At 38.2% G+C, this 24046-nt stretch overlaps 1 protein-coding gene and 3 non-coding genes across 5 annotated transcripts; 1 reads left to right on the forward strand and 3 right to left on the reverse strand.

Annotated features, from left to right (window-relative positions):
• Window positions 1-6561: 6561 nt before the first annotated feature.
• LOC123721456 lies at window positions 6562-6678 on the reverse strand. Its single transcript, XR_006756239.1, has one exon. It is a non-coding gene; the product is annotated as a U5 spliceosomal RNA (small nuclear RNA).
• A 1468-nt stretch (window positions 6679-8146) lies between these two features.
• On the reverse strand, window positions 8147-8263 carry LOC123721458. The gene has a single exon (XR_006756241.1). It is a non-coding gene; the product is annotated as a U5 spliceosomal RNA (small nuclear RNA).
• A 3744-nt stretch (window positions 8264-12007) lies between these two features.
• Window positions 12008-12081, forward strand: Trnai-aau. Its single transcript has one exon. It is a non-coding gene; the product is annotated as a tRNA-Ile (tRNA).
• Window positions 12082-13613: 1532 nt separating this feature from the next.
• Window positions 13614-23843, reverse strand: LOC106712732 (coiled-coil and C2 domain-containing protein 1-like). 2 transcript variants are annotated; one of them, XM_045682267.1, is made up of 14 exons: window positions 23707-23843; window positions 23214-23418; window positions 22391-22607; window positions 21898-22199; window positions 21065-21286; window positions 20746-20840; window positions 20011-20178; window positions 19608-19827; window positions 18716-18854; window positions 17763-17999; window positions 17099-17276; window positions 15992-16143; window positions 14432-14522; window positions 13614-13978 (listed from the first exon to the last, which is right to left on the reverse strand). In XM_045682267.1, exons 1-14 carry the CDS (start codon window positions 23749-23751, stop codon window positions 13859-13861), a joined length of 2391 nt encoding a protein of 796 aa, XP_045538223.1. In that variant the 5' UTR covers window positions 23752-23843; the 3' UTR covers window positions 13614-13858. The 2 variants fall into 2 exon arrangements, with proteins under 2 accessions (XP_045538223.1, XP_045538192.1); XM_045682236.1 differs by having other exon boundaries at window positions 14432-14546.
• Between the last annotated feature and the right edge of the window lie 203 nt (window positions 23844-24046).

A 24046-nucleotide genomic window follows, 5' to 3' on the forward strand; every position in this document is an offset into this window, starting at 1 on the left:
TTACACGATCGAATTATAAGAATACGCGTGCAAATAGAACCGTAGAACTCCACTGCAATTACACTTGTAGTAATACGTGTGGCCGTCCCTTTCATTCTATTCTACCAATAAGAGACAACAATATATTAGGTCCTTACATATGAAATTGGCGTTTTGTATGGGAGGAACAAAAAGTCGAATATTTTTTAATATAATATTGTAAGATATTTGATGCAAAAGTATTTTAAAAGAATTAAACTAACAGCGAAATAATTAATTTAACTCTACTTCATAATAATCCTCGCTGTAGTATAAACTCAAACCGAACGTAAACAAACAAAAATGTCAGACGTTCCGCAATGACGAATGGAAAGAGACTGCCTTGAGCAGCAGCGCACGCTTTCCTTATAAAACCTTTTTTTTGTATGGCTACCCTCAACAGTCCTAACACGGCTTCTCCTGACATGAGACCGTCCTCGGGCTCGTTCTTCCAGCATCGTCAACACTGGAATTCGTCTGTAACAATGGCATAGAGTCTTTCGATACCAGCTCGTTGGCAGGCGCGATGCGGGCGCTCTGCTCATCGTCAGGCGCTGCACTGGCGCGCTGCTCGGCAACAGGTGCTGCATTGGCGCGCTGCTCGCGACAGGTGCTGCACTGGCGCGCTGCTCGGCGACAGGTGCTGTACTGGCGCGCTGCTCGCGACAGGCGCTGCACTGGCGCACTGCTCGGCGACAGGCACCGCTCAGGCGCGCTGATTGTAGACAGGCACCGCTCAGGCGCGCTGATTGTAGACAGGCACCGCTCAGGCGCGCTGATTGTAGACAGGCACCGCTCAGGCGCGCTGATTGTAGACAGGCACCGCTCAGGCGCGCTGATTGTAGACAGGCACCGCTCAGGCGCGCTGATTGTAGACAGGCGCGGCTGTGGCGCGCTGCTTGTAGACAGGCGCGGCTGTGGCGCGCTGCTTGTAGATAGGAGCGGCTATGGCGCGCTGATTGCAGACAGGCGCTCTGCTTGTAGACACGCGCAGCTGCGGCGCGGTGCACAACACAGCTACATAGTAGGACACAAGACCCGACCAAATCTGCATCTATATCAATAATGGTGTCCTCGGTTAATTGATCATAACTCTTTATGGTTTCAAAACATTCGACACATGACCATGCGAGCCATGACATCAGTGGAAGCCCGCAGTATGCCAGATACTGAACGTCCCGCAGTCCGTTCAATGCCTTAATTCACAAGATCATGTAGGGCAAGCGTCCCGCAGTCCGTTGCCGATAGGAGCGTCCCGCAGTCCGTCCTCTACATGATATTAATGGCAGCCCGCAGTATGCCAGATGCTTAACGTCCCGCAGTCCGTTTAATACCTTACTTCAAAAGACCATGTAGGGCAAGCGTCCCGCAGTCCGTTGCCGATAGGAGCGTCCCGCAGTCCGTCCTCTACATGATATTAATGGCAGCCCGCAGTATGCCAGATGCTGAACGTCCCGCAGTCCGTTCACAATCTCACTTCTGCAGTTGGGTATCCCGCAGTCTACGCAACGCAGAGCATCTCGACAATACATGGACAAAACTAACTGAACTAATAAAGGGCATCAATGACTATTACGACATAATGACATACGTCTGACTCAGGTAATGGCTTAACACGCTCAGCGCAACCGACTAGCCTTACAAGTTTACTTTAAAATGAAAAAATCATGTTGGCATGTAACGTGTTAAATCTTGCCACGACTCGGCTTTACCTGACCCTCACTAATAAAATGATCAAGGTATTCAATTTCAGTTTTTAGTAAAGAACACATCTTTAAATTAATTGAAAAGTCTAATGTTGACTTATTTGGCATCAAAACTTGAAATATAAAAATATTGGTTCGATCTTACCGCAGTACAAATTGAATAGATCGCGTCGACAATCCTGTCTGCTGTGAAATACACAGACAGCGCGTGAGCCTCACTGCCCACATATTCCCATGCAGAATACATGGTTTGGTCCACGCTACCCATGTTTCGCGAACACTGGTACAATTCTGATTTCGACTCAACTTACTGCGACTACAACGATTATCACGGTAACGATCTGACATTTTTCTCTTTGCATTTATTTTCACGAAAATGCAAACACAAACACAGAGTGAGCAAAGTGGATAGAATCACGTGGATCCTATCCCACTTCTGATGTAAGATATTTGATGCAAAAGTATTTTAAAAGAATTAAACTAACAGCGAAATAATTAATTTAACTCTACTTCATAATAATCCTCGCTGTAGTATAAACTCAAACCGAACGTAAACAAACAAAAATGTCAGACGTTCCGCAATGACGAATGGAAAGAGACTGCCTTGAGCAGCAGCGCACGCTTTCCTTATAAAACCTTTTTTTTGTATGGCTACCCTCAACAGTCCTAACAATATATTTAATTAATCAAAGTATGAACAATTATTTTCTATGCACTTTTGCCATCTCATAGGTAGTTCATTGATCCCTTTACTAAAAAAACCAGTCGAACGGGAATCAATAAAATCTTTGAAGGCGATTTGGACTGCCCCATCGGAGTTGAATTTTTTCCCTTGCAAGAAGTTATCCAAATTTCGAAAAAAATGGTAATCTGTTGGAGCAAGGTCCGGGGAGTACGGAGGATGTCTTAGACTTTCCAATTGAAGCTCTTCTAATTTAGTAGCCGTCTGTTGCGCAGTGTGTGGTCTAGCGTTGTCGTGAAGCAGCAGTGGCGTCGAGCGATTGACCAGCCTAGGTTGTTTAGCCGCTAGCTTTTCCATCATGGTTTGCAATTGCTGACAATAGACATCAGCCGTAATAGTCTGGCCAGATTTGAGAAAACTGTAATGAACAATACCGGCACTAGTCCACCAAACGCTTACAAGTAACTTTTTTGGGGTTAATTTTTGCTCGGGGCAGGATTTGGCTGGCTGGCCAGGATCCAACCATTGCGCTGAGCGCTTCCGATTATCGTAAAGAACCCATTTTTCATCACAGGTAATGATTCGGTTTAAAATACCTTCATTATTGTGCCGGTTTAGTAATGTAATGTAACGCAACAGTCGACGCGCGTTTGCCGGTTTGCTTCAGTCAATTCGTGAGGTACCCACCTTTCAAGCTTTTTAATCTTCCCAATTTGCTTCAAGTGAATTAAAACAGTTTTATCACTAACATCGCAGCCTGCAGCTAACTCGGACGTGGTTTGCGATGGATCCGCTTCCACAATAGCCTTCAACTCTTCATTATCAACTTGAGTCTCAGGCCGTCCACGGGGCTTGTTCTGCAGATCGAAATTTCCAGAACGAAAACGTTGGAACCAAAAACGAACTGTGTTTTCTTTTGCAACACGACCGCCATACACATCATTCACCCTTCGAGTCGTTTCCGCAGCACTAGTGCCACGGCGGAACTCGTACTCGTAAATAATGCGATATTTTAAGTTTTCCATTTTGTAAAATGAGTGACGCAAACAGAAAAAAACAGAAGAAAAAAAACAAATGAATGACGGTCATCGAACCACAAATACATGAGTCTATAGCTGTACAAATTTGAATTTGGAATTCCTTACCAAAGAGGAGAAATTCGTGATTAAAGTGGCCAGTACGAAAAACGCCAATTTCATATGTAAGGACCTAATATTTGTACAAGTTATACGACAGCAACGAACCTTAGACATGAAAGGAAGGTTTTGTTTTGTTCCATAAAACCCCACAATATCTCTTCCATTTGAATACGTGAGTACAGACACACCAACAAACATTATCAACAAAGTTATTAAGTAAGTCATTAACTTAATGAGCTAGTATTCAAACTGCAGAAGGGTGTACGTGACGTGCCTCTCGCACACACATTATATGCGCGTTTTGTTGTTTTGAGTTACAGAATGTAAATAAATAAACAATGGCATTAAGACTAACGTCGAATTTTTTTATCTTACTAATATTACGAATGCAAATATTTAGATGGATGGATGGATAAACATCCAAACAAACGTTTGAAGGTATCTCCGGAACGATTCAACTGCTCTTGATGAAATTTGGCACAGATGTAGAACATAGTCTGGAAGAATACATAAGCTACTTATGACATTTTTTTTAATTCCACACGGACTAACTTCCTATACGTCACGTCCTTCGTCAAATCCACTGCTAAATCCACTGAAAAACTACTAAAATTAGGCCTCTGGCTCGCACTCATCAGACATAACGCGGAATCATGTCCACTTGACGCCTGTCTTCTGTGTGGTCGTGGTATTTCACCGGGCGAGCCGACCCATTCGTGCAACAGATGTTGTTGCTGACGTCTACCACTGTTAAAATTTCTGTTTTAATAATTCCAAAAGCCAGAAGCTTCTTTACTTGTGGAAAACAATACGCAGTACTATGTGGTTATAGATTTCAACATCTCTTTACCTTTATAGGGGAAGCAATTTATACAGAGAGACTGTTAATTTTCTAACCAGTATTCTAATAATATTTATCACAATGTTGAACAAACTACGATATTTGAATTGATAACGAACATTTGCGAATGTTTAAACCATCAATAAGATAAGATACAGTACGGATCTTACTGATATAACCTGCAATGTAATCCAGTTAATTATATAAAATTTGATATACTATATCTAATATATAAAATTCTCGTGTCACAGTTTTCGTTCCCGTACTCCTCCGAAACGGCTTGACAGATTCTCATGAAATTTTGTGAGCATATTCAGTAGGTCTGAGAATCGGCCAACATCTATATTCATTTTTTTTAACTGCGCGCGGACGGAGTCGCGGGCGACAGCTAGTAGTATTATAAATTTGTGCCCGTTATTCTCACCGGGTCAGACAAGTTAGTCTGTCTGTATGTTATTGTTTTAATTTTGTTTCGCATGAAATTGTTTCCACAAAAAGAAAACGTCGTTGGTATTTTATTTTTTGAATACAGATGGATTTTACGCTCAGATAAAATGTATTTAGAACTTAATCTTACTAATATAAATGCGAAAGTTTAGATGGATGGATGTTTGTTTGAAGGTATCTCCGGAAATTACGGTTTTCTTTAATTCACAGGACAAAGTCGCGGGCCACAGCTAGTACTTTTATAATTAAGAAATTCGAGACTACAGGTCAGTTTTGTTCGTCTGTTTTTTCTCGACTGACGTGCACATTGTTCTGTGTTTTTTACAATAGGGTTACAGATTTATAATAACTACTGAAAATTTTAAAAATGTCGTTGATATGTCTATGAAATATTTTGTGGGTGGCGAAACGTCTGTTTAAAACATTGTATACAAACACACAACATGTTTAATACAACAAAATTGTGAACATTCACTTTGAAATAACAGAAATGGTGGCGGTGAAAACCCGCGGTTTGATTGTCATGACCACTCCAGACGCTTGGTGTTTGCTACAAACAGCTATAATCATCAAACACGTGCCAAACACATAACACAAACACCCAACACAAACAGGTATCCGAACGTTTGGCGAACATCCTTTGATTTGTGTAGAAAAACCGCGGAGACACCGATCACTGGCACAAACAGCGAACACCAAACAAAACAAGCAAACACCAATCCACAAGTTTTCATTTGTTGTTTGCTGTTTGCTGTCCGCCTTTGTTTGCCAAGTGTGCTTAGCGGACTTCAAACATTTTCATGCAATAGGTACATGTTCTTGTCCAAATCCCATAACTGGAGTAATGAAAAAATCCTTACTATCTAATCGTAATCCAACTTAAAATGGCGCTACAATGTGGCGTTATCCGTCATATAAAATGATCCTGTACTTGTGAAATTCATAATTTATCGGCAAATAACAACGTCCATGTTGCATTTGATGTAGATATTTTAGAAAAAAAAATTTAAATGTGAAGTATTTATGAAATGCTAGCTGTCGCTCGCGACTCCGGCCGCGCCGAATTAAAAAAAAACTTAATAAGCAGCCTATGTGTTCTTCCAGACTATGTTCTACATCTGTGCCAAATTTCATCAAGATCCGTTGAGAGTATCCAGAGATCCCTTTTAACAAACATCCCCATCCATCTAAACTTTCGCATTTATAATATTAGTAAGAATGTATTTAATAATATTGTCTTGTGTTTTTTAATTCATTTTTAAATTGCACTTCAACTTGAAAAAAATAACAGCTTTAAAATAATACAATATATATTTTCTTTTCACTACTTCGTTTTCAAAATAAAATAAAACTGTGCCTAACACTATGCTATTTGACGTTTCTCGAATCGTTTGCGTCACGTGACGTCCTGCGCGACGTTTCATTCGCAAACGGCGTGACGTGACGCCTCGTCGATCGCTGAAGGAGCGTCGCCGTGACGTGTGACAAGCTGACACACTTGGCACTATGATGACTCGATCTTTGTTTCTGTTATAGATTGCTCCAAATTCAAAAAAGCAAAATTAGAACAGAAAAAATTATTTAGTTTTTTTATACAACTATTTTCTATGGTAAAATTAAATTAAATTTTTGCTATTCCCATTTCTTATTTTTAAACCTGCTAAGGCTGCAATTATTAGACTAGCGTTCAGCGTTTTAATCATCTAAATCGTCTACATTTCGAATAATTACTCCGCCGAAGCAGAGCTATGCAAAAATATAAAAGACTCATTTGAGTGTTCCCCTCCACGGAAATCTTTAGTAAAAGGCGAAAGATTTATACGTTTTGAAGGGAAACCAGAGTGACAATAGTTTTTTTGGCAACAAACCTCACCGACATACAAAGAATGTCTGAAATGCGATTAAGATGTTATAAAAAATTACAAGCGCCATCTATAGATCAGACTTGACACTTACTTTTTTAAAGGCCGGCAATGCATCAGCAGTTCCTCTGGTGTTGCATATGACCATTGTCATTGATCACCTCAGTATTCTCGCCGCTAATTTGCCTCCTCGTATATGAAAAAAAAACATAAACACAAAATAAAATTAAACATATGGATGAATTACATTGTACCAAAAATAAATTCACGAAAGGGAATAATCTTAAGAATGTTTTTCAAAGGTCGAACTTAACCATTATACTATTTATTTGGTATTCTTATTATTATTTTCCAGTAATTATTATAAATTAAAAGATGGTGAAGTATTTAAGATTCTGCAGAACAGTCATCAGCCACCATTAATTTATAATAAATACTCAACGTGTCATAACTCCGATTAGAGCGCTGGATGTGCGCTAACCTTCTAGTAATTTTCCAATGATTTGACGACTTCACGGTTTTTCTAATAAAAATAACTTAATAAATATGTAACGTATTACGAAAGTAATGTAATAGTTACGGTCCCAGAGGAGGTAATATTTATCTAAGTTAAATTTAACGTGAATAGAATCAAATTCTCTAAAAATAATGTAAACCCTTTCCATTAAAACGCAAAGGTAGTTCGCGAACTTGAGCTTGAGCGGGGGCTGCAATTCAAGTGCAAGAGCGTACAGGATCGATGCAAGTTCAAGGCCTACCACCCCTGCCACCTGCCTCCTCCTGATACAACCACCAGCTGCCTCCCTGCTTGTCGCCAGTGCGCCGACTCGCCCGCGCTTGACGTCAGCGCCCCATTCATGCCTGACGCGATCGATGTCGAATCCCACCGCCGATTGGAGTGTGGTCCAAAATAAACAAGCTATCCTTTAATCATGAGTCGGCCAACTTAAAGATTAAAAAAAAGACATGTAAAATCTCTAAATTTATAATTTTTAAAAATCTCATATATTATGTAAAGGAAGAGTGAACTGAAGAGTTTAACCCGAATTAATCTTAATATTTTTTTATAATAATTGGCATCTATTTAATAAAAAAATGCCTTTGATTTTAACCCTCAACTTTGCTTTCTGTCGCGATAAAAAAGGTAAAAGCTTATAAATTACGGCATACCATAGAGAAGGGAATTATGTTTCTACCGAAGAAGGGAAATTACTTTTTCGGAGAAAAAAGATTTTAATGATCATACTTTGTGATTCTTGTTAATAACAAATCGTACAAACATCACTCGAAATATTACTGTAACAATTTACATTTTATCAAAGGAGATCTTTTTTAATGAGGACTTAATTGAAACGTCTTCAGGTGGTGGTAATTTACTGGCGGTTCCCACTTCTCAGAGGACAGTGCCGTAGTCCGTGACAAACAGGAGGCACAAGAATATATGTAATAATTACTCCGCCGAAGCAGAGCTATGCAAAAATATCAAAGACTCATTTGAGTATTCCCCTCCACGGAAATCTTTAGTAAAAGGCGAAAGATTTATACGTTTTGAAGGGAAACCAGAGTGAAGAAAGTTAAATTCGCATCGAACCCGATTAACGCAAAAAGAATTTGGACATCGCGATTTTATTTTTATGAAAATTGTAGAGCGACATCTATCGAACAATTATCAGATGTACTTAGTTTAAAAAAAGTAATGCAAATAATAAAATAGCAAAATAAACGCGCTTACAGTTCTTATTCTATATCGTAATTATATGAAAAGCTTTTATAAACGGGAGTCAACACCGCCTTCTGAAACCAGCTTTTTAACTACAGATTCTAGCTAAAAAAAATTCAAGTTCGAGAAGGTATGTACAAATATAAAGTTTCACTTTGTTCGTTATTTTACAAACATGCTCATCGCTGAGAGTTTTTTCGACTGATTCTAGTTAACGTCAATTTTTCAAAATTTTGAGTCATCATTTGTGACAAGAACAAGAACCCTCTTCTCTATATTCTTAGAAGTCAATCACACAAACACATACATACAGTTAGCGTTGCCAGGACAGGGTACAGGGTATACAGGACATAGGCTTTTTGATTGCGTGTCCGGCCAAAAAAAAATGATTTTCCTGCTTTTGTTAGGATTTTTACATTTCCCAAACGAGAGTGTACCTATTAATACTGAGACAAAATCCTAAATAATATAGGGTGCCTAAACTTTCCACCCAAATGTCCGGCCAAACTGGCTGGTCTGTCCGGCTAGTAGGTTTGGCGACATGGCCACCCTAAGTTGAATGCCTTATACCTTCCATTCATTATGCTACACTTACGTAACAAGTTCGAGAAATTTCAGATGAAAAGAGCTACACCTGATACATCTAGTTTTGATGCAACTTTAATTAACTTCATAAGTAGCCGAAAAGTTTTTTTCATCTACAGTGAATTTTAAATGTCGTGACACTTGTGTATGAATCATTAATGCTTTCTCAGTAATTTCAAAGACATTATCTTTGAAGTTACTGAACGTAAAGAGGGATGGCAAAATTGTCTTATTTTTTGCACAAAAATAGCTTTAAAAAATAATAATTTTTAATCCATAGCCGTTGTAATCTTTGCAGTAGAGATATGAAGCTAATGAAACCGGGCGACTCTACCGGCAGCGCAAGTGGGGGGCGCCACCCCGTCGCGTGGGCGTATGACGTCAGCAGCGCGCCCCGAGCCTCGCCAAACCCCCGGCCTTCCCCTTGCCCCTTCAACTTGACATTTGCGAGGCTGTATCGATTCACCTCCCGCACGGTCGTGTTTACGTCCGAACCTGAATGAATCCCCTCCCAGTATGTTGGTGAAGTTCAAATTTGTTTCATATTAATACATATTTAAACCAAATTAACTATTCAATCAGTGCAAGTGATAGTTTTAAATAGTACCTAGTTGAATTTCATGACATAAAAATAACTAAGTACCACTTAATATCTGTCGTGAGTTAAGTTTTACCGAGTAAAATGACATTACTAATATAAAACGATATTTAAGAGGGATTTGTATTTAGTAAAATTAAACCAAAATAACAAACAATTTTTTCATAAAGCATACTTAAGCTTCCTAAAATAGTATCGCCTTGTAAGGCGCAAGCGGAAGCGACGGTTGCGGGGCAGCAAGACGGCGTAAAGCTTTCATGTAAAATCGCTGAACTACCACTACTATAACTGTACTTCGGAAACTGGTAATTTTTTTTTCTTTAACTACAAACCTATGGTGTTGATGGACCGGGGACAGTCGATTTAATGTTGATAACCCACAGATAAAATAAAAAATATTAATTAGTGGGCGCAGGGCCGTGCCCAGCCAGCGATGACGTAGATCGAATCCTCCAGGGGTTTTATTGGATTTCCGATCACGCTCGAACAAAGATTCTCACAAATAAACAATATAGGATACCTATATTTGTACAAATTTTAAGAGACATATTTCACAGAAATGATATCCAGACAATCCTTGAATTTTTTTTTAATATATTGGATGATTTATATTTTAATGTAGCAGAGTTATTTTCAACATAAAAATTGTGGTTTTTACCATAATTCTCAACATAAAAAAATTGTAACAAAAAATGAAATTCACATGCGGTGACCTTAATTGTGACCTTGGGCGTGACCGCGACCCTAGCGCCGCGCCCGTGACGTCACGGCCGACGCCCGCCCTTGCTCTTCAATGCCGCAACAATTTTTACTACGATATTTATATATTTACCTTTATTAAATAACATTTTATGAAGAGATAAAAATAATACTACGTGCCAAAATTATGATCATTATGTACAGTATAATATCGAAAGTGCGAAATGTTACAAATAACTCAGTAGTACTATCCAATTAGGTCAATTGGTCAAAACAATTTTTTTCTTCTTAGTAGAACTCGAGTTTCTAACAGTTTCCAAAAGCTCCATATTGTACACATGACGATACTGGCGCCATCTCTATTTTGTAGAATAAATTGCAGTTAAAATAATAAGGCAAATTATAAGAATAAATTAAGTACAAAGTTTAAGACAAAGTTATTTTAAAAATGTAATTAAAATAAAATTAAAAACTAGATACCATATAACATGGAATATACCAAGAAAATTTAAATGTTCATAATAGCGCCGCCTGTAAGAATTCGATATGCAAAATTTTAAATAGCCTTAAGTGACCAATATTGTCTTTTTAAGGAACATCACGCACAAAAAGAAGTAATTTTCTTGCAACTAATTAAATAAGCAATAACATTACAACACATATTTACATAATGCGCAACACGCGGTACGACAGCCGAGGGCGTGTCGCTTGCTGCTAGCCGACAAAAAACCGGTTATTACCGGTTACAACACCGTGCATTCAAAATGTTGCCAAGTTCACTTGCATTGTTGTCACCAATTCGGTTTATTCTTTGGTTACTGAGCATTTATTTTTGTTATTGAGTTTTTATGATTTTATTTAATCTGTACTTGAAGTTGTCTAGCTGTGAGTTTTAGAAACCAAAATTTCTGTTTAAAACGTTGTTGACTCTGTTTTGTCGATATCTTTTATACAGAGATTTTGGTCTCAAAAACCCGCGGTAGATCGTACATATAGCATTTTTAATTTGCGTCATAGGTGACACAACCCTTTGAAAAAAGTGTCGGCACTCATTTATAGATGCGTGATTAACTTGTTTATATTGAAACACACGAGGACTGACATTTGTAGGGGTTATTTACGTCGCATGAGAACTAAATATAAGAGTTGTTGGTGGTTTGGTGACGAATCGCGTCTTCAAGTTTGATACAGTGAGTTCAAATCTAATAGGTACCTATCTTTATAAAGGTAATAATAATACTTGTTATCGCCTATACCTTTTATAATTACTTTAATAATCACCGAATTAAATGTGTTTCCGCATAAAATTCAATATTTACTGTTACGTATAGAAAAATTGTAATAATTTTATCGACGGAAGTTGTGTTACGTTAAATTTTATCAGTTTTATATTATGTTATAATTTAGCACAACGTAAATAATGTAATTGATTACATTTTGATCCACGCACTGATTGGGTTCATTCACGCAAGCCCCACGAGACGCGCGTCTTTGCCTTCGTTGTGATGACATTCAAAACAACGATTTGACCGATAATGGCGGGAACTTTCTCGAGTCATGTATTATTATTTGTACAATTTTTATTGTGTTACATTGTAGCTATCTCTACATCTAAGATTAAATTAAAAGTACATAAAAAAGGACTTAAAAGGTTAAGTTTTATTTGGAAAAAAGAACGACCAATCAATATTTTCAGCATCCACTGCAACTGGCCCATTAGCTCAGTTGGTTAGAGCGTCGTGCTAATAACGCGAAGGTCGCGGGTTCGATCCCCTCATGGGCCAAATACGTTTTTTTTTGTTGTTATTCAAACAAAACCGTTGTTTTTAATAACACCTATGTTGTTGGTTACAGTAGTAGATCCCGCAACAAATTCTTAAATTAAACCCAAGAAATAGAAAAGAATTTTAAATTTCACTCTTCTAAGAAAAATACGTGCAACCCTATTCTTTATTATAAAGTAGCTTTTACCCGCGACTTCGTCCGCGCGGAATAAAAAAAATGCACACAAAATAAAAAAGTTTCTATGTCCGTCTCCTAGTTCTAAGCTACCTCCCCATCAATTTTCAGCTAAATCAGTTCGACCGATCTTGAGTTATAAATAGTGTAACTAACTTTCTTTTATATATATAGATTACACATTTAACGTTAAATAAAAATTAATATTAGCATTAATCGATTGTCTAAAATGTTTGCTTTATAAATTAAAAGTATTATACCATACATTTACTGTATAGAGTATAAATAGTATCTAGCAAATATCGTGATTCGAGAATCAAATTATTTACAATATACCAGATTCGATCATTTTTGTGTTGTGCTGACAAAATTCTAGTTTGTCGTTGAAGTAACGCAGCTTGTCACAAATTAATTTGCCACGACATTATGTAAACTGGCGAAAATATTTACCTATCAAATGAACATTCATTACCGCCATCTAGCGGCCAAATTACGAGATCACGATTTTCTACCAGATAAAACCGGATAAGTTTACCTGGAATGTTTCCACGATTTTTAGTCGTGATTTATTAACCTATATTTTAATAGTCTAGCTTCTAGCTAGACCAAGAAAAAAATTGTTTACATAAATAATGATGTATAAGAAACTGATAGTGGCGCCACTGAGTAGTGTTTTTTTTGGTAAATTTATTTTGTTCTTACGATTCATTAAAGACTTACAAATGAGATAGATACGTCGTGCTTTAAAGTTTTTACAAATAAGGGAGTAAAATGAAAGAAATCTTTTAAAAAATAACTTTTATTATTAAAATAGATTTATACAACATATCTACAATAATTACAGAGCCAATAAATGTAAAATAATATATTATTTCAATACATACAACACAAAACATATTTATATGTACACATTTTTGGACATATATTCCCATAGTCATTTACAATTTTTTATTATAATATTAGAATTATCTTTATGTACTTTAACAATATATAGAAAATCCTCTTTATGTATGCTAATTAAAAAATAAAGCCTTAATTATTGTGATGTTTTATGTAGCCGTAAAATCTTATATATAAAATTTTAATGTCACAATGTTAGTTACCATATTCATCAGAAACTGCTTCGCGGTTTTTTATGAAATTTTATATACATATTTAGTATGTCTGAAAATCTGCTACATCTATTTTTCATACCCCTAAGTAATAAGATTTATCCATTTTTTCTTTTTTAGACAAAAATTGTAATTAGAAATTACCTAGAAAAAATTTATATGAAAAAAAAAAACGATTGCCAAATCAGCTAATATATACATAAATAAAATTTAAAAGCGATATTCAATTTTAATAATAACCGTCTCCAAATTTAACTTTAAACATAACTTAATGTTAATTTAAGAGATTTCTAATTATTTTGTTTTACCTCAGATTTTACATAAAGGTGGAATTATCCTAAATTAGCCAACAAGATTATTTCTATATGAAACGAAAAGGAACTATTGGCGATAGCAGGTCTTGTAATTTCGCTAAAACAGCGAAGTGACAGAGGAGTATGAGGATTGTATGAAGTAAGCTACAGTTAAGAAGCTGTTAAACTGTCTACAGTTAGCTGTCAATGACAAGCCAGCGATGAGAGCTCTTCTCCATCTGTTGCTGCAGCAGCGGAGTGCGCACACGCAACTTCACCTCCAAAGACCCGCCAGCCGGCCGACGACCATCCATCAACTTATATAGTAAATATTATATGAAAATACACATTATTAAGAATTCAAATGTATAATGGATATACGAAATCTGACTCTACTTCCATTGAACGACGACCAACAGTTCTTAGTCATTTGTGAAAGTGACAGTGTCATATTGACGACTATCTAACGATTGTAGTTAAAGGAATAATTGGATTATAATTTGTTTATCTTACAGAAGTAAGTACTAATATTATAAATGCGAATGTATGGATGGATGGATGTTTGAAGGTATTTCCGAAACAGCTCAAGCGATCTTGATGAAATTTGGCACAGATGAACATATGAAGAACACATAGGCTTACTTATTACGTTATATTAATTCCGCGTCAAAGTCGCGGACAACAGCTAGTTTAGTAATATATCAACGAATGACCGAACAAAAAAGTGAACAAACGTATAAAGTGAGTGAATGAGTGAACATACAACTCACCGGATAGGCTTCGTTCAATGTGACCTGTGTCTCGAGCGGCGCAAGTTTGACTGCGGCGGTGGCCAGCAGCGTGTCCCGACTGAACCAGCCGCTGCAACACCACACCGCGTCACATCTGCACACCAGCGCCCCCACACACACACACACTCTCAACTACACCACTCTAAATACAACATGCGTGAACCACAAGCAAGGGGAGAACGACATTCCGGAGGGTCGTAGGGCACTACCTGCAGGGGCGGGTAGTGTCCTATGTAACGAGGTGAGGAAAGGAGGAGAGGCGGATGGCCTCCGGTGTTCTCCAGGAGTCTGTCCTAGGACCCCTGCTATGGAACTTCGGCTTCGACTGGGCCATCCGCGGAGAGGTGCTGCCCCGGATGGCGGTCATTTGCTATGCAGACGATACGATGATCGCCGTCCGGGACACCACTTGGAGAAGACTAAGGCGGAGGGCTGAGGCCGGAGCCTCCCTGATGATCCAGAGCATTGAAACGCTGGGCCTCCGGGTGGCGCTCTCCAAGACTGAGGCTCTATGTTTTAAAGGGCCGAGGTGGAGGGTGCCGTCGGGGGCAACACTCCGGGTCAACGGGGACGAGGTCGGGGTCAAGGCCAGCATAAAGTATCTGGGCCTTGTCCTCGACGGAGGGTGGCTCTGGGTGGAAGGCCTATCGGACGTCGAATATGGCGTCCGCACAGTAGAGGCCATCCGCCCACAGCTCCCGGAGTGGTGCGGAAGGGGCCACGGGTCCCTCACCTTCCGACTTACGCAGGTGCTGACCGGACACGGTTGTTTCGGACAGTATCTGCGTCGGATCGGAATGGAGGAGACGGCGTCGTGCCATGGGTGCGGCGATGAAGAGGATACGGCGTAGCACACACTGGAAGTGTGCTGTGCCTGGACAGAAGAACGCCGCACCCTGGTGGCAACGATAGGTGAGGTCCTCTCACTTCCTGGCGTTATACGCGCCATGTTAGGAAGTGAGAGGTTGCCTCCACAGGAGCGGAAAAAAAAGGGGAAAACGACACAACTGGGAGTGAAGAATACAACTGGAGGATGATGAAGAATACAGCTAGAGGAAGGTTAATTATACAGCTGGAGGAAGGTGAAGAATACAGTTAGAGAGAGGAAAAGTATACAATTGAAGAGAAGGAACAGAATGCAATTGGAGGAAGGTAAGGAATATATCTTTGAGAGATTGAGAATACAGTCTTCCCTATGAAGTGATAAATGCAGCTGAAGGAAAATATTTCTTCAAAGTTACAAATCAATTCCTATCTCATAATATTTTTGAACATGGTAAACTATTGAAACTAAATCGTTTATTAATATATTAAAGAAAATCTTTATTATAGTGCGAAACATTACTTTTCATGTGAATAGGAACTAATTTGCAAAAAGAATCCCATTACCTTAAACCCATTTAATTCCATTCAAAATGTATGAGTGTATTTCTAAAATAACTATATTTTAATCCTATGGAAAAGTGAAAAAATGAATGAAATCCCATTTAGTAAAAGATAAGACCCATTAAAATAAAGGTTAAATTGATAGAAACTTACCCTCTTGAATAGACTTCGAACTTGATAGCGTGTCGTTTGAAGACACGCAGACATTGTCTGTTGTTACGTTGTATAGGCAATGTGAACACAGTGTCGTACTGTGGACTGTTTGTGTCTTTGACTGTTCCCGTGCGGTCAGACACAGGTGCCTCCTGGAATACCATCGAAATTATCAACCACTTGACTTGACAGTGGTCAATAAGTCCCAAAATAGACATCGGTGGGTTCCTTCGGAGATTCCCCAACTCTTACTTGAGGATGGCCACCGAGGAGGGTTTTAGTGAGTCAAATCTCATATAACCTTGTCTTTCCCCCAGAAGACAGGGTATCTTTCGAAGATTTCCTCCCGAACAAAAAAAATACCTAGTCATCTTTACCCACCCTTTTCTTATTATCATCTCCCTGGCCTTTTCCCACTCACGTGGGGTCGGCACACAAGGTTTTATAAACCGTAAAGTTTTGGCATAAATTTTTACGGCCTGTCACCAACCCTACTTCCTTTCTCTTCCTTTTCTTATAAGGAAGATAGGAAAAGGAAATGCCTTTTTTTAATATTTTTGTGTCCCCTACTCTGTCAGTTAAAGCAGATGTTTATCGTCAATGATGACTTCGCTATTTTGGCGCATTTTGCTGTAAAACTACCCTGGAGTTCACGGGAGGCAGAGATACACAGAAAATAGTTCAGTTAAAATTCACAAGTTAAAAACAATGTAGAAAGTAGTTTTCTCTCTTTCTGCTTGCTGTAGAATTAGGTTAGACCGTTCGTACACCAAGCAATTTAAATCTTTCAAAACTCGGCGATTTTAGTCGCTAAGCGACTTAATATCATACATCGTACATTGGAACGCGTCGCCGACATGTTCGCCAAAACCAATCTCTACCAAGTTTATCAAAATCGTGAGAAAAATCGCTGCCACTTTCAAAATGACGGAGTAAATCTAAACATTTGAAATATTACGTCTGTTCGGATACAAGACTTGCGTCGACGATTCTACGTGTATAGAGACTCAAAAATTCGACATTAGTTTCCAAGATTTAAGTTGCGTTTTGTACGAATGTATGTTTTTAGTTTTTTAGTAGGTTTTGTTACATTTTGTGTTTACTTACTTGTGGATAAGGAAACTCGAATTTAACGTATGTATCTATTTCTTTAGGATTGGGAACGTTGTATGCGATGCCGCGTACAATAGTCAACTCTAAGTCGTTCTCATTAAGGTCCGTATTGCATTGCACCACTGAGAATACTTTGTTCTCGTAATGGAACTTTGGTGGATCCTGGCCCAAACTGGAAATTGCAAAGAATTAAGTAATTATAAAACTTTACGTTTTTTTTATTTCTCTTGTAATTAAAAAAATATATATATATTTGTTAATTTCAAAAAAAAAATCTTGAAAAACTTGTATTTTTTTTAAAAATTGTAAAATCATTAATCAACAGAGAAAGGTACGGACAAAAAGAGGATATTTGTCCTTCCTATGCGTCCCTTCTTCCACCAAAGTTAATTCCCCTTCCCATCCTCTTCTTATAAGAAAGGGTTGGGATTAAAATTAGATCTCCGAATACGTTCTACATATATGCTAAATCTTAGCTAGATCCATGCAGCCTGGATGCAGATCTGGATGAGGTATCTCTAGAAATATCTCATCCAGATCTAGATAAATGAACATTTGCTATTACGTATTTAAACAGAAGAAAGAAGACGGAGAAGAACGAAGAAGGTATTTCATTAAAATTACATAGACATATCTAATCTCTAAGATTTTCGTTTACCTTTTAGCTACAACAACAACATCTAAGTCCTGTTTGACACTGGTAGCGAGGTGTTCGAAGCGATTCATGTCGGCGACGTGTCCGAGCGCGCGACAATGTTCCTTGTGACGGAGACACAGCTGCAGCTGAGAGGTGAGCTGACGCTGCAGCCGGCCCACCACGTCCACCTCATCCACATCCATGTCCGCCGTCTGCTCCGACAACTCCTCGCAATCTTCTTTTGATACTATATCAAAGCTGGAAGTGAAGACTTGAAAGAAGATCCAACCAACACAAAAGACATTGACCAAATATGCTTTGAAACAGTGGTTCCCAAACTTATTTTGTCTACTGCCCACTTTGAGAATAAATATTTTTTTATTGCCCCTAAATTTTCACATATTTAAAAACCACTATAATTTCTAATTAAATTAATTATTGTGACCTATATATGTATATTAACAGAGAATTATTACTCCTACCGCTCCCATTGAGACCTGCAGCGCCCACAAGAGGGCATTATCGCCCACTTTGGGAAAGACTGCTTTAAGTAAATCTAAATTTTAAATGCACAAACTTTATTTTTCAAAACTGAAAACGTTATCATAATAAGCGTAAGAAGTCTTTATTTACATTGAAATTCAACATACAAATATGGCGGATAAAGTTAAAATGAATGACTCTTTGGTTAGATCTAAACGTCAAAAACGTCACTTCATCTGTCAAACGTATGGACATTTAATTTTTAGTCAATTTTCAGTATATTAGAGTCTTAGAAACTTTAAAAGTTATCATTATAATCTAGAAATTATAACACATTGAGATACATTAACTAACTGAACAAGATGCAACCAAAAATTTTTTGCAATATAATATTGCTGTCTCTGTTATATTCAAAGGTAGCGAGAAAAAAAACAAATATTTTTATACAAGCGTTAATAAATCTTATAAATATAATTTTTTATCATACTTACGTCTGTTCGATCTGTTTCTTCTCGTTAGGTGCAAGTGGCAAAGACTTGAGATCTACAACAAGTCCACCTCGAGCAGCATCTATCAGAGAATCGAAACCTTTCGCCGCACGTAAATATTCCTTAGCTTGAGTAATATTACCTAAAACCGAATACTTTAATTAATTAAACTTCTAATTTTTATTCTAGTTTTTTTATTTAACTAGCTATCGCCCCCGACTACGTCCGCATGGAATTAAAAAAACCTTTATTATTAGCCTATGTGTCCTTCCAGACTATGTTCTACATCTGTGTATTTCATCACAATCAGTTGGAGTTTTACGGAGTTACTTTTTAATAAAAATCCATCCATCCATTTAAACATGGCGGTGTATTATTGGCAACTTTATGTCACCTCTTTGGTGTTATACAACTCACGCCTATAACCCAGAGGAGTAGACAGAGATCACGGACCTCCATTTGGTGTGTCCAAATGAACCTCCGCAATCCGTTTTCGCCATTTCGGGAGAGGGACGGACGTAACGTACGTAACATCGTCTTTTTCTCCCGGGAATTCACATATATGTGCAGTTTGCATCACGATGTTTTCCTTCACCGTAAGAACGTTTGATAAATATACAAATGTAAATCCAGAATCGATAAAACACATTGGAAAATGGCGGGATTCGAACCCAATACCTGCATATTGCAAGTCAAGTGCTTAACCACTAAGCTACCGACACTCTAAAGTGTAATAGTAAAGTCAGAAAATTCGTAACCTCCACCTCCCGTGATTTATGGACAATCTCAGACAAGTCGCATTGTCGCGTTTTGGTCGTTATAACCGATATGTCATTATAACTGAAGTGGTATCCAATGTGTAAAGGATGATGAAAAGTGATGTGTACATATTTACCCTCTCTCTTTGCATTGAGTGCTGCATCTTTGAACTGTTTCTGTTTGTGCAGCAGCAGCGCCAGCTGGCGGTCATGGCGGGAGGGGGAGGGGGAGGGGGAGGGGGAGGGGGCGGGGGCTGTGGAGGGCGTGGGCGAGGCGGGGGTGGGCGCCGCACGGGGCGGGGGGCGGGGCGCAGCGGGAGATGCCGCAGGCTTAGCAGGAGACGTGGGCCCACTACCCTGTAATAAATACAATTTTTTTCTTTATAAAGAAACATTAAATTAGAAAGTTGGGCGTACCCCCCAAGTGTGGGCAATGCATCTTGGATGTATGATGGGTAGTTGGGTGTATACTTAAAAGGTGGGCAATGATACTCGTCTGTTCTGTAGAGTGCGTTGTAACCCCCGGGCGTGGGCACTCACCTGTTCAGTGGGCAATGGTGCATACCCATTGGGAGTGGGCAACTCGTCCACGGGAATAGGTCGGCCGGCCGCGTGCATTCGTATCGCATCCTGGTACTGCTTCACGATACGTCCCATGCGACGCGCTTTCGAAGAGTTACCTTGTTCTTTGGCTTTCGCTTCTTGATCCTTAAAAAGCGAGTTTTTTTTTTCAAATTGTGTACATTACGTAACAAAATACGTGTACATACAGACATACAAATGCATATAAATTATTACGTAGATGTAAAGCAATGTAAAGTACAAACATAACCTCCCTACAATATTTTAGTCAGTTTATTTCTTCCATTCCCTAGTTAATAATAATTACCTTTGGAATAAAAAATAGATTTTTTTTCTACTTGTCTTAGATCTAGCCTAATATCGGCTGGCGAAGCTCTTTGCTATATTTACTGACGAGTATATTATCCCTAAGCTTATTCAGCGAGATATTGACTAAATAAATAAATTAAATGTATCCCACGGGAAACGTACACTTTTCCGGGACCATAGATAACCTGTGTTCTTCCAAACTGTATTCTACATTAAGAGCAAGTTTCATTGCAATCCATGCAACCGTTCTTGAGATACCTTCTAACAAACATCCATACATCCATAAATCTATACATCCCAACATTCGCATTTGTAATATTAGTAAGAAGTACAATATTAAGAAATTATTTTTAGAGATGTATAGATCATTTAACAAGATATTACCTGGAATGCAGCAAGTCTTTGTTTCAACCCCTCAGCGAGTGTTGAAGCTGTTATCAAGCCGGTAGGTTCAGGTGCTGGCTCCGGAGGACTAGGTTCTGTATGAAAATTATGTTTAGAACATGAGTAGAACAAACTATCTCTAGTCTTATAAATGTAAAGAAAGAGAAATCACCTCTGAAACTTCAACAACACACAAAGTATCTGAAGAATACATTAATTTTCTAGGAAGGTTCAGAAATTTTAACTTCAAAAACTAGGTATTTTTGTTAGTAAAGAATTTGGTACCTAACTTCTATTATTTTTAAACAATGTTATAAACCTGTTGAATTCTGCACACTGTCTTCTCCTTTCTGTTGCGATTTGAAGGCAGCGGTGATAACTTCAGGTGTGGGCAGTTCGTTGAGATTCATCTCTTCACCAGCTCTGTATGCATCCAGCACCAGGTCAAATTGCTTCACTACCTTCAGATGTTCTAGTGCTAGTGCTTTATCGCCGGAGTGCTTGCATGATAATGCTGCTGCTTTGAATTCTTCTTTACGTCCTGAAAAAAAAGATAAAATAAAGTTTTTGTATTTTTTTCCCGAATTTAACAGACTTGGTACTTATATTTTTCTTGGAAAATATTATAACAGTCAGATATAATGCAGATAAATTGTACAAAAACTTTTTTATTTTTTTTTATATTACAAGGTGGCAAACGTGCAAACGGCCACATGAATTCGCCGAAATGGCGAAGCGACCGCTGCCCATAGACATTCGCTATTGCAGACGCGTTGCCTACCCTCAATCGACGAAGGAGGAGACGCACAAAAAGAGAATATTAACTTAATTAGTGGCCTATGTTTTTTTCCAGACTATGTGCTACATGTATGCCAAATGTCGGAGAGACCCATGCGTCGATTCTGGAGATACCTTTTAACAAACATCCATCCATACAACCAAACATTCACTTTTGTAAGATAGCTGTCGGCCGCGACTCTGTACGCGCGGGATTAAAAAAATTTGTAGCCTATGTGTTCCAAACTATGTTCTACATTCTTGTAGAATTTCAGCGAAATCCGTTTAGCAGTTCCATAGATACCCTCTAACAAACATCTGCCGAACTAAACATTCGCATTTATAATATTAGCAAGATTACAAAGACACACTTACTCAAAATAATCTGCAAGCCTTCCTGCCTCTCTGGGCTGATCTCCTTTGACTCAACCCTGGGAGGCGGGGGAGGAGGTTCTGTGGGTTCCGGGGCTATTATCGGCTCCTTAGTTTCCGGGGCAGGCGGAGACATTGGCGGAGACATTGGCGGAGCACTGGGCACAGGATCAGGGGCTGCAGCAGGCTGCTCGGAGGCAGGTTTACCCAAACTGACTGGTGGTGGTATGTCCTCATTCTTAATAGGTCTGCCTGCTTTAGCTTGTTTCAGTAGATCATTGAGTGTTTTTAAACCACGTCCAAATCTGTAGGTATAAAAATTAGAAGTAACTTTCAATTTTATTAAGAAATTCAGAATATTGTTACCATAATAGTTGAGATTCCTAACTCCCGCTAGGTTTTGAGTTTACTGGACCACTTTTAATCACTGTTCATTAAAAATTCAACAAAGAATTACGATGTAGGTTAAGGCCCTGCCAATATTTTGAACATATACCTTCTAGCACGGCTACTCTCTCCACTCTCCTTAGCATGTTTCTCAGCTGCACTGTAGTTAGTTATACGATCCTGTAACACACTGATAACACTACTGTCCGTGCTGCCTGGTGGCGGTGGCGCAGGGCGGGCTGCGCGGGGCGGAGGGGAGGGATCATCGTCATCCTCAATGGCCAGCTCCTTCAGCTCACTCAGAAGGTCAGGGTCGTCATCATCACCTGGTAATTTTAAAGGTTTTTAGCTTGTAATCTTTTGTATACATAAGTAGAGATAACTACAGATATTCTTAGCTAAGTAAAGTAACCTTACACAAATGAGGATTTCCTTAATTGAAATGAATTGAGGAAATCATAAATGAGACAATCATCAATATGATTCATTTTAAATAGCACAAAGATAGTATTTATATTTAGACTAGCTTTTACCCGCGAATCCGTCCGCGTGGAAAAAAAAAACGCACACAAGATAAAAAAGTTCCTATGTCCGTCTCCTAGCTCTAAGCTACCTCCCCATCAATTTTCAGCAAAATCAGTTCGACCAATCTTGAGATATAAATAATGTAACTAACACAACTTTATTATATATATATAAGATTTACAGTTAAACCCGGATAAGCAAAAGTCCAAGTGACCTAGACATTTTTTGGAAATTGGTCCCAACTTCTCACTTATGAAGGTCATCCATGGGGACTGCACAATGACTTTTGTGAAATGTTTAATATGTTGTTAATTAGCATTGTTTCAAACAACTAAAATCAAATGACCAAAAAGTTTGGTATCCAATAAAAACTGAAATCACTCCTAATTTATTTTTAAATTACCTACCTGAGCCCTCATCATCAGATGGAATATCCTTGAGGCTCGCAGCAATCATGGCATCTAGATTGGCTGCAGGCAATGGTGCAGGTTTTTTAGGCCTGCGAGCTCCCCCACCACTGATTGCTGCCAATTCAGCTTCCAAATCTATGTCATCATCAGACAGACCAAGAGGTTCATCACCATCATCAAAGTCCATATCTAGTAGACCAAACTACAATAAAAAAATGTATAAATTATATTTAATAGTTCATATTTCTTTATATTATTACTGGGTAAAATATGTGATAATGAACATTAAATTAAAATAATTAAGTGATTTTGATTCTTCCTTTTAAGTATTATAATTAGTTGTTATAGTTATTCATTGGACATTAATCTATTTAAAAAAACATAAAATTTTGAGGACAATTCTCAATTATTGCAAGATAAGTTATGAAATTTTATGTATTTTTGCTAAAAACATGATGAACTTTCTAAGACAAAACAAACAATGACTCACTTGGGACAAATTGTTCTTTTTTCCACTACTTGGTTTTCGCGACATTGTGTCTGATGACAAGGATCAAACAAAACAAAAATAAACTTTGATAGCAATATACTCAGACGGGGTATTTAAGGATTCTAATACGAAAGATTTTCTTAGTTTTTAATATTTTCAATTTCCTACACAGTTTTTACTTTGTCAATTCAATTCAATTTCCAAGCAGTGGCATTTTACTTTGTCTATTTGTCATAAACAATTTCTAACTGACATTGACATTGTTCATTGAATGATTGGAAAATGAATGAATGAAATGAACAAAGAATGTCATTTAATGAAAGCAGGCAAGCAGCCAATT

Source organism: Papilio machaon, chromosome 1, assembly GCF_912999745.1.
Source record: "Papilio machaon chromosome 1, ilPapMach1.1, whole genome shotgun sequence".
Taxonomy (NCBI): Eukaryota; Metazoa; Arthropoda; class Insecta; order Lepidoptera; family Papilionidae; genus Papilio; species Papilio machaon.